Source organism: Mugil cephalus, chromosome 12, assembly GCF_022458985.1.
Source record: "Mugil cephalus isolate CIBA_MC_2020 chromosome 12, CIBA_Mcephalus_1.1, whole genome shotgun sequence".
Lineage (NCBI taxonomy): Eukaryota > Metazoa > Chordata > Actinopteri > Mugiliformes > Mugilidae > Mugil > Mugil cephalus.
Genome location: NC_061781.1, coordinates 12,047,651 through 12,058,910, shown reverse-complemented (window position 1 = coordinate 12,058,910; position 11,260 = coordinate 12,047,651). Strand labels below are relative to the sequence as shown.

Here is an 11,260-nt window from a genome sequence, read left to right as displayed (position 1 = left end):
CCACATAAACGGCCCAAGGTTTCCAAGAGGAACATTTCATTGTAATGAGATCATCAATGCTATTCACTTCACCAGAGGTTGGTTTTAATGTTGTGGTTGATCGGTATATGCACATTGCTAGTAGTACTAATAATGGCAGTTATTGCTCAGAACAGCACAAAAGCCCACAGAGACAGAAATTAAATCTTAATCTTATTTCTGTCTCTCGCTCCCTCAAAAGCACATTACAGCTTGTCCATTGCAACAAACACAGTCTGACTTTGCCCCCTAATGGCTCACAGCCTAAACTACATTCTTGAGGAATTTTCCCTCTAAATGACAGAGTTAGCCGCATTTAAGGAGGCAAGGTAATATTACATCAGCTCTAATGGTCTACAAACAGACAAACAGAGAATAAAATGCCAAGCACATTTTACTGACAAAATAAAAGCACAAACAGATCCTTCATTCACTGGATGTAAACTATAGACTGAAAATTTAACAGTGAAGACAATGTACAGTTTAATTTTTAGCTTATTTGGTCAGTTCAAGTATAATTAACTGCATTTTAGTATTTCCCTTAGCAATGTGGATTTTTTTTTTTAGAAAAGGTTTCTCTGAGCCCAAGCTGCTTATTTCTAGTTTGCTCTATGCTGCTTTGCGTTCAAACCCTTTCCAAATGAGTTCACACAGTGCTAATTAAGCCAAATGTGGCAACATTCCTTCAGCGGTGCATGGGATCTTATTTTATGTCACTTGTTTGCCAGAGATGAAGAAGGTAGTCAGTCAGTCAGTAGTGGCTGAGGCAGATTAAGAGATTTTCAAGAAACACTTCTGATGCTTCAGATAACAAGGAAACATAGCATTATGTCTAGACAAAAAAAGCAATCACCAGCAGTGACAAATGTGGATTACCATTGGTTTGACCTCTTCCTCATTGGAGAACACTTCAAGAAAAAAAAAAAGGTTTAGGGCAGACAAATTCATCTTACATTGGAGTAGGTTAGGTTGGAGTAAGCCATGTAGCTGTTTGATTTTATCTACCTAAATAACATATTATTGTCTTGGAACTTTGAACTGTGGAAATGAACAGTCCATATCTATTTGGACACTGACGAAGTTTTGTTATTTTAGCTGTTTACCAAAAATATATTCAAGATATAGTTATATAATTAATATGGGTGCAGACTCTCGGCTGTAATTTAAGGGTATTCACCTTCAGGGAGGAAGGATTTACAGCTCTTTGGTGTGTAGCCTCTTTTTTTTTTCTTTTTTCAAAGGACCAAATTGCCTCAAAAGCTGTTTCATGGGCAGCGTGGACAGTTCCCTCATTAATCCTTCATTATTTTTAACAGGTAAAATCTCTGGCATTGCTTCAAGGTGGCACTTGCTGTGAATCCACAACATGCAGTCAAAGGAGATCTCAATGAAAGTATAACAGACCATCATTAGGCTGAAAAAAAAGAAGAAATCCATCAGAGAGATAGCAGAAGAAGATGTTAGGAGTGGTGGCCAAATCATCAGTTTGATACATTTTGAGAAAAAGAAAGAGCACACTGGTGAGTTTGGGAACTGAAAAAGGCCTGGACGTCCACAGACGCATGTACAGATGAACAGTGGGTGATTGCAGGATCCTTTCCACTTCACAACATCCACCCAAATGAAGAACACACTCCAGGAAGTAAGCGTATCAGTATCTCCCACAAAGAGAAGACTTCATGAAAGCAAATATAGAGCGTTCACAACAAGGTGCAAACCATTCATCAGCCTCAAAAATAGAAAGGCCACAATATACTTTGGGGAAAAAAGCATCAGAGAGAAGCCAGCCCAGTTCTGGAACAGCGTTCTTTGGACAAATGAAGCTAAGATCAACTTGTAAGAGAAAGATGGGAAGAAGAAAGTATGCAAAAGGCTTGGAACGGCTCATGGTCCAAAGCACACCACATCTTGTATAAAACATGGTGGTGGCAGTCTGATGCATGGGCATGCAGGGCTTCCAACGACACTGGGTCACTAGTGTTTAGTCAGATTCAGCCAAATGCACCAAAGTGTAGTGGACAATACTTCACAGTATAGACGGACAATGATCCAAAACATATAGCAAAAGCAACCCAGGAGTTTTTTTAAGCCAAGGAAGTGGAATATTCTGTAATGTTTGAGTCAATCCCCAGATCTCAAAAGAATAAAGCATGCATTTAGACAAAACTGAAGGCAGAAAGATCAACAAACAAGCAACATCTGAAGAAAGCTGCACTAAAGGCCTGGCAAAGCATCATAAAGCAGGAAACCCAGTGTTTGGTGATGTCCATGGGTTCCAGACTTCAGACAGTCACTGCCTGCAAAAGATTAAAAAAAAATATTTAAAAAAAAAAAAACATTTTAGTTATGGTAATGTCAATTGGTCCAATAACTTTTTAAGCCACTGAAATGAAAGAGGCTTTGTATGAAAGTGGTTGAAATTCTTTAATGTTTCATAGGATATTTTTGTTCAATCCTTTGAAGTAAAACTGAAAATTGGCGCCACCATTACCATGTCTTCAGATCCATGGCATGGGGAGTCCAAATCATAAACATTGTGTCACTGTCCAAATATTTCTGGGCCCAACTGTATTTTTATTTTTGTGACTATTTTTAAATAAGAGTCTGAGCGTTTCCAGAGCTACAAGGCACATATTATATGCATGTGACAACGGTGTTTGTATAATTACTTCATTGCCAGAAGGGGGAGACAAAAGTGCGCCGCAGCTTTAAACATGTGTCGCGTCCTCTTTGCACCCACAGAATGGAAAAGTCCCACAGCAGGGCTGAAGCCAAGGCCTCCACAGAATCTTGTCCCAAGTCATCTGGCCTTGAACCTTGTATGCAGCTGTGCTGGCGGGTGACTGGGTGTCATCAGACGCCTGCTCATTTATGAGGGTGCTTTTATGCGTCTCCACTGCTCTGGCAGTCTGTTCAAGGATTTCAGCATATCGCGGCTCTGTTTCACGGGTCAGAGGTCGGGACTCCGAGGGATCGTGAAAAAGGTCATACAGCAGCGGTGGGTTGTGGTGTGTCACATGTTCTCCGTGACACAGGCAGACCTTAGTGTCATAGCAACCAACAGCTCCCGGGGGAGAAAAGTTGGGAGTGAAAAAGTGCACCTTGAAGACGGAGTCACCTGGATAGAAACCAACATCAGTCAACTCATGTCCTGGGTACAAAGTGAACTTTTGTGTATGGATATTAAAATATGATTAAGATTTTAACAACAAATAATTTAATCTATTTATTTAATAACATACAAATTGTTCTTGTCTATAATGAATAATTAATTCAAAATGCTTTAACTAAAGTCAAAAGTTAGAGGAACAGAGAATCTATGATGAAAGATTGGAGGTTAGACTTACTTCGACTCATAAAGACATTCTGACTCATAAAGGCATTTTGATTTTACAGTTCACAAAAAAAGAGACCTCAAAAGACCTACCATAAACTATTATAGAGTCACAGAGTACATAGATAAAGCTGGGAAGTATTACAAAGTAATCTCAAGGAGATTTAGATATTAATCTGTCCACAGTTTAACTGTCTAAAAATGGAAAGGATTCAGTACTATGTGACTTTTCCTACAAGTAAGATGGGAAGGTGACCCCATAAAACAATGCAGAATGTTTATGAAAGAAATAAATTGTTATTTTAAGGAACGGCAGTAGCTGATTCTGTTCATGAGTGACCTTCTCCACGACAGTGGATGGGACTTGGGTCGAACTAAAACACTAAAGTCAAATGAATTTTGTTCAAGGACGGTTTCTGTCATTTTAGGTCGTTTATATAACACTGTTACATATTCAAGTGTCAATCTTTCTGATAAGCTTCCTTTTAGTTCGTTATTTGACTATTATCGACTACAAGTTGCCATGGCAACCGCCCCATGAAGTGGTCCCATAGGACGTACAAGGAAAAAATAGCCTATAATTTAACATTTCCTTGTAACTGGTGGAGGTAGAACAGAGCGCAGTGTTATTTAAACGAAGTCTGGAAGGATGTGGACAGGTTGTCAATAACATGGACAGTGCTACGCAGACTAATGCTCAAAAATTCCTGGGAAACTAGCGTAAGTTTGACCAGTGAACGGAAGTGGGGACATATTGTCTATATTTATATACAGTCTGTGTTCTACACCATTAGTGGGAAACCTGCAGGAAAAACCAGCAGCACCATGTACGCTGTAAAACAGACACTGAATATGTGAAAACATCGTAAAGTTGAAGTATTGCAAAAGAAACATCTTGAATTGATGCTCAACAGTTCATGATGGAGACAAAGTCTTAGGTTTATTGAGGTATCTCAGAGGATAATACCAGGTTGGCTGTCCTCCAGCAGCCACACAGTAGAATTTTGGTGGGGCAGCAGGACAATGACCCCTAATATCAAAGTAAATCTTGTAAAGAACGACCTGAATTAAAGACAGTCCACCTCCTGGGAGTAAGAGTCAATAAATTAACCTAATGGGCATGGCACGACTTCAAGAGAACTGATCACACCAGACGTATGAACAATATTATAATATGGCTGGGCTGAGGTAGTTCTCCTGAATCTGCAGCTCCCGGAAGCATTTATTTTTTGTTTTTTTTTTTGCTACCAAAGATTTGATCCGGGTATAAGAAAGCAGCAGTGTGTCTGGCGACATTAATTGGTTTGATATATGCAAGTCTTTTTCATTGTTCTAAAAAGAGGGATCTTGTTTTGCTTTAAACCTAGTTTCACCTGTATTTGTGGTGCAATACAACATAAGTCAGATCGGTGATTTAATAAGAACTGGGATTAATAAGCAGATATCTCCCTCAACAGCCGTCCCAGTTACATTTCCAAGTATTTCTCACGTTTTTGTGCTATTCAGTTTCTTATATGAAAGCTTTTGGAGAGAGAAATTAAATTGTACCAAGAAAACACTCCAGTTTCACCAGAGTCATAGAGTCACCATAGAGACTCGCACATACTACAAATATGTGACCTCAGATTTTATCTTCTTTACCTCAGTTCTATAAGTTTTTTACTTTATACTTATTACTTTTACTTACTCTCTACTCTATTTAGGTTAGTCTGGTTGCTGTTTCATAAGAAAATATTGCTTTTTTCTGCAGGAAAGATATCATACTTTAAGAAAGACAAAATATGCATCTGCTGGATGCTTAAATTCATCTCTGTGTCTTCATGTGTGAACTTACTGCCCTGTGGGTGCCAGCGAACGGCATTCAGGTAGATGCCACAGTAGTGGAACATGAATTCATGCTCTGATCGAACAGTTTTCCCTTCCAACAGCGGCATGAGGTTGTAGCCATCTGATTGTCTGAGAGGAAGACAACGGATACATGAGCGACTGCTTTACATGGGATCAGATTAGCCCGGGTGAACGAAAGCGCACACTGCACCTGTCTGGTCGAGTGTCCTCGGCTAAATATTTCAGTGTGGGGTACAGATCCATGAGGCTAGTGGGCTCATCCACCACTCTTCCTGGTGCCAGTCTTCCAGGCCAGCGGAAAATACCAGGTACCCTGATCCCCCCTTCCCAGCCCCCCATAGCCTTTCCACCTGGAGATGAGACAGGAGAAAGTACAGAAGGGGACTTGAGACCTTATAGCAGAAATTAAACAACAGCTTCTCTTATTGTTTACCTTTATAGATACTGTTCCAGCCTCCCTTCTGTCCAATTCGCGGATCACCGTCTTCCAGGTGTCCACCATGGTCAGATGTGAAGTACATCAGAGTGTTGTTGGCGAGACCGAGGGAATCAACCGTCTCTGTCATTTTACCTGGAAGGAAACGTGGGTATGTTAGCTCACAGTATAAAATTGCACAGATGATTGATGGCGACCCAAAAAGAACTTCAAGACGTTTCCCCAATCATCCCAGTAGCTTCTTTAGTTTTTGGTTTTTGTGTGTTTTTAGTTGGATATACTATGACCCGGCTGACTGAGAAACCTTCACAGACTGACTGACGGCTGTAAAACACAAGCAACCAGATGACGATCACAATTGTACATTCACATTAACTCATTCACTTCACACCCCTCACTCACCAATGATCCAGTCCACTTCTTCCAGGTTGTCGCCGTAGAGGCCGTGACGACTTTTGCCAGCAAAGGCTGGATTTGTGAAGAGCGGCGTGTGGATGTGAGCCAGTGAGAAGAAGAGGAGGAATGGATGATCAACATTCCTGAAGAGGAGAAGGAATAATTAATATTAATAATAATTTTTCATTTACTGATCCCTCATGGGGAAATTGTGTCTCTGCATTTGACCCAGCAATTCATGTGAACCTGTGACCTTAAAGGCCCAAAACCACTCCTCTAACCACTACTCCACACCTACCACCACTTCACAGGCTCCTTAGTATTACTCGTACTGCTGAACTGAAACCTCTGTTCTGATGCAGCTTTAAGTGTTTTGTAAGTCAGTGACTTCGCCTGTTTGCCATTTGGTGCTGGGAATATAACTCATAGTGAGTTTTCAAAACTCTTCCTGGAAAACTGCTGCCTCCTGCGATTAATTAGAATGATGCAGAGATGAATAGTGCCACACAAGGTAAGAAAGGGAAAAGCGATTAACGTTTTGATTGCTGATTTTTGGATGCAATTGATTGCAAGGAAGAATAATTTAAGGGAACAGTTTTGTTTGAAATTAAAACTTTCCGGTCCACATGAAGACAGAAGAATACAATCAAGATAAGGAGTGGACAGGTCTACTCACAGAATTAAACCACAGGAGGACTATAAAAAGCTCAGCTGCTCTGATTAGACCGCAAACGACTATCCAGAAGGGTTTAAGAGTGCAGTGCCAAAAAAAGAAAAGAGAAAAAAAGAAACAGCACATTGCTTTACTCCCGTGTTGTTACCTCTTTATGAAATTTTGTGCTTCACTCAGCAACCTTTGAGGCAGTGTCTCCACTGTCATAGGCTGTTCAATCACGTCTTGGTTCCTCATGATGATACAGTTCCAGGTTGGTAGAAGCATAAAGGGCACATACCACACGGCGGTTGCTAGGATACAGAGAAGGAAAAGAAGCACCAGGAGCCACAGTCTGACTTCAAAAAGGCCACATAGGCGGACACACACCTGAAAATACACACAGACATAGATGCGAGTGCGCACACACACACACACACGCACACACACACACACACACACACACACACACACACACACACACACACACACACACTGGGTTTTGAAAACCTGGCCTTCTCCCTGATAGGTCCAACTCCGTCTAACAGATTTTCACATACAGAGTCAAAATACCAATGATGTCTTTCACTGAAAGGTAACAGCAAGGCTTCAGCTTGGGAATGTCTAAACGGCACTCCACTGACATAGATCATTCTCTGCCTTATATTATGTATGTATGTATTATGTATACAGATGGTCAAGTACAATTTATCATATAATCCATTTTAGTACACAGCTCAAACAAATCAAAGCCTGAACAAATAGGACAACTGAATCAAATCCATTTAAATACCATGTAAATACCATTTACACAACAGAAGGATTTCTTGCAAAGCTGTTGCTTTTGTGGTACTTTGACATTTACTTAATGTAATGTGAACTGAAGCTCATTTGCAATTCAACGATCTTGCCAGTAGATGGCAACCCAAGCCAAAGCTGCTATTTAGTTTGAGGCGAAACAAATAGTACATTGTACATTTTGTTCCATACACACAGTATAGAGGAGTGTTTAAATTTAGATCTGAAAATAGTTTTATTTAGTAACACTTGACAAGGACGTCCATCTCCCTGCAGAGCACTCCCTACAGCAGGCTTCATTTTGTATTCATTTAGTTCTTCATCAAAAATAGCTGTTTCGAGTTTGCTGGTTTGCTCCATCTGGGGCACAACTGGTTCCCATTTTCTCCTACAGGTACCTACCATCGCCAAGACTTCTCTAGATTTTGGTTTCGACATTATGCTTACTCCTGAAACACGTTTCTGGGTAGCGTGACTGTGAGTTTCACAATGGCAGCTTCTGTTCCCAGTCTAATTTTCCAACCCTTTGGCACATATCTAAGTGACTACACATCAGTTATTTTTGCTTTGGGGTAATTGGCACAACGGTCATTTGTTTTACATTTTCTTTCCCCCCATCATCTGGCAACAAAAATATGTATTTCACTTTTATTTTGAATTTCTAATTCTTTAGCTCAGACATATTTGCTCAGGTTGTTTGACTGTATGTCTCTTCTTCAAACACAGCCTGGAAAGATGATTCTATGGAGAAGAAAAGAAAAACTGACAGAAATTCACACTTACCACTGTGACAAGTCCAACTGCAACCAGTGCAGACAGATTTCGGAGTGTATGCTGGAGGTCAGCAAGGACATCGCTGCCATGTCCTGGCACACAGTCATTGAACAGGGTGAATGGCAGGCCGTAGAAGTAGCTGAAGCCGTGCTGGTTGGGATGATGACAGTGATCCCCTCTGTGTTGGCAGTTCACACCCAAATGCCATTTACCTGCAGATACACACAAATCAGCTAGGTGCTTAAAACAGGCGTGAGCTCACATGAACCTTTCACTTGACAATTCTTTCTCTGGCTTATATTAAAACAGCTTAAATCTGATGCAAAACCATGTGGATTTAATCTGCTGCCAATTGCAAGTTTGTGTGACAGTGTTGATGAACCTGTTGATTGCATCTCAAATTAACTCCCTATGCTTAATTATCACGCAAGAAAACTAAAGCTGACCCAGCTTCTAGCCCTCCATGATGCCAAATTGTTGTTACTCTTGTCTGAGAAAAGTTAAGGGGAAATCCTACAATGAGGACCAATGAATAAATGATCACCATCACTTTCTCTCACCTACTAGGCCGGTGGTGTATCCCTGTTGCTGCAGCCTTTTAGCAAAGGTGGTCTCAGTGGGTGGAAGCCCCCCCGAACCTCCAAGGAACAGCAGCACCTGCACTCGTCCCGTACTAACCATTCCTAGTCAACAAACACGAAGGCAATTATGGAAAATGTTGTGTTTGGCAACTAAGCAACACGTTTTAAATGTGTGACTGGCAAAAATGCAAAAGTATCTGTGACCTGAGCGTAGTGAATAGCGGCCCGTCATGAAAGCAGCCCGGCTCGGAGTGCAAAGAGGAGCGGCCGCAATGTGCTGAGTAAGCTTCACCCCCTCTGATGCAAGTCTGTCAATGTTAGGAGTCCTAACAATACAACACATGCAATCACAGTGACGTTTAATAGGTAAGGAGGCTGGTTAAGGACGTAAGAAAACCTGATAAAAGCAAATGATGGATGGGCCACGGTTTAGCACACACACATAAATGACCGCTTACCTGATGGTGTCATTACCGTAGCAGCCTATATCACCAATACCTAGATCGTCCACCATCATCAACACAAAGTTGGGCTTCTTATCTGCCTCATCCCCTCTCACATCCATTCCTGCTGCCAGGAGCAGGAGCAGAAGAAGAGGTCCCAACAGGGCAGACCTAATATTAAAAGTGATATAGTGCTGAAGTTCATAACAACTGTGAACTGTGAAGTGCACTTTCTTTTGAAACTTGAAAGGTTGAAAGGTTGAAAGGGTTGACACAGGGCGTGCACTAGTGTAGAATGTGAATGTAAATGTGTGATTATTCACACAGGCAATGGGTTACAGTTTGAAAGGTATGAAGTCCACTTTTCCCAGTTCTTTGTGTAATGCTCAGCCGTGACGTGCACTTTCCTGTTGTCTGTTTTTTATTTACATGTGAGACGTTTCTTATACTAAATTGATAGGCTATGTACTGGCAATTATTTTTAGCAGCTGTAGCTCCCAAGCGAAACAATGCATTTGCAGCAATGACTGAGCTCTGTTTTCTGTGTTGTGCTAACTGCCGTGCAGCAGTGATAGGCTACTATTTAAAACAAAAATAAACCTCTGTGGGTTTAAACGCATGGCGTTAACGCTTAAGAATAGATCTATTCCATGAACAAAGTCCGAAACATTTACTTCCTGATTAGACTTAATTCAGCGTCTGTTTTTTTTGTTTTGTTTTTACCATACTTGTGTATACTTGTGTAGCACGCAATGCACACACTGTTATTTTTGATAAGCAGGAAAATTTCGTCATGTAAACTCACCTCATAATGTACCTGTACAATGGTCCGATGCATGAGAATGGTTCCTACTCTCATTAAAACTCCGCCCCTCTCTTTACCCTAATAACTGATTTAGCAGCGCAGGGTAACGTATGCCTTAATGTATAGAGTAAAGGCGCCACAGAAAATTGACTTCTCGCCTACTTCAGGATGATGAACCTAAAAGACAGAATATTTTGGTTTTTATCAGATGTCAAATAAAGTTGAGCACAAGTTTTTAGTCATGTTATAGTTTTTTTTTTTTTTTTTTTAATTTATTTATTTATTTTTTTATTTTTTTATCACAGTACTGCTCACTTTTTAAGTATATCACAACCACATTCAGAATCATCTTGCAACCCCTAAGGGTCTCCCAACCACTCAGACTGGTTTAAACGGTACCTCTGTCAGTAAAATGACTACTTTTTTTTTTGTTTTTTTTACACAAAGTGATAATTTATGTTTTTCTGACTGTTGACACATAAATTGCTGCTGTCATATTTTAGTTTTACTGTTTGCAACCATTCATGATAACAATACAAGATTTTCTAGTCAGGTGTTTGCAGTGAGGTTTTCACAGTTATTTTCATGAGTCAGTCTACCAGATACCAACACAGCTGAGCTTCATTGTTTTAATCATGAAAGATAATTCTGTCTGACTTGAAATGAAATAAGCTGCATTAGTCACTGCCATGTCTTCGTAGCCTCTCTCTCGGTGCTGGGTTTAATTACTTTCGGTGTGGGTGTAACAGCTGGCGGGTACGAAATGAATAGGCATGTTTGTGTTTAGCGAAAAAATCTTACGCAGGTTCCCACATTTTACTTTGAGGACCTAATCAAGTATATCTTTATAGACCTGTCACCATCAATCATTCACAGTACTTGCACTTGTGTTGAGTTTCCTGTTCATATAAATACCTGACATATCAAGCATTTCAATGCATGTCTCGTGATGTCTGTTTGTTGTTTTGCTCTCTCTGAGCTGTATTAAGTTTCCAACAGCTTGTATGCACTAAAAAGGCCACAAACAGAGAAAAAAACACAGAATACAGGTGCACATAAGTTGCACATAAAAGTGTTTTTCTATTAGTAGAAAACACTATAATTTTAATATGTATTCAATGTACCTGTATCCTGTAATCATCGTATACTGGTATTTAAGGATAAGTGTGCAGTTG

The 11,260-nt window shown here is 40.3% G+C and overlaps 1 protein-coding gene across 1 annotated transcript; it reads right to left on the bottom strand.

Annotated features, from left to right (window-relative positions):
- Positions 1-394: 394 nt before the first annotated feature.
- arsh (arylsulfatase H) lies at positions 395-11,060 on the bottom strand. Its single transcript, XM_047600435.1, has 12 exons — positions 10,086-11,060; positions 9,296-9,451; positions 9,042-9,163; positions 8,817-8,939; positions 8,266-8,468; positions 6,854-7,074; positions 6,039-6,175; positions 5,634-5,771; positions 5,391-5,550; positions 5,187-5,308; positions 2,688-3,136; positions 395-2,315 (listed from the first exon to the last, which is right to left on the bottom strand). The coding sequence occupies exons 1-11, from the start codon at positions 10,088-10,090 to the stop codon at positions 2,727-2,729; spliced, it is 1,797 nt and encodes a 598-aa protein (XP_047456391.1). The 5' UTR covers positions 10,091-11,060; the 3' UTR covers positions 395-2,315; positions 2,688-2,726.
- Between the last annotated feature and the right edge of the window lie 200 nt (positions 11,061-11,260).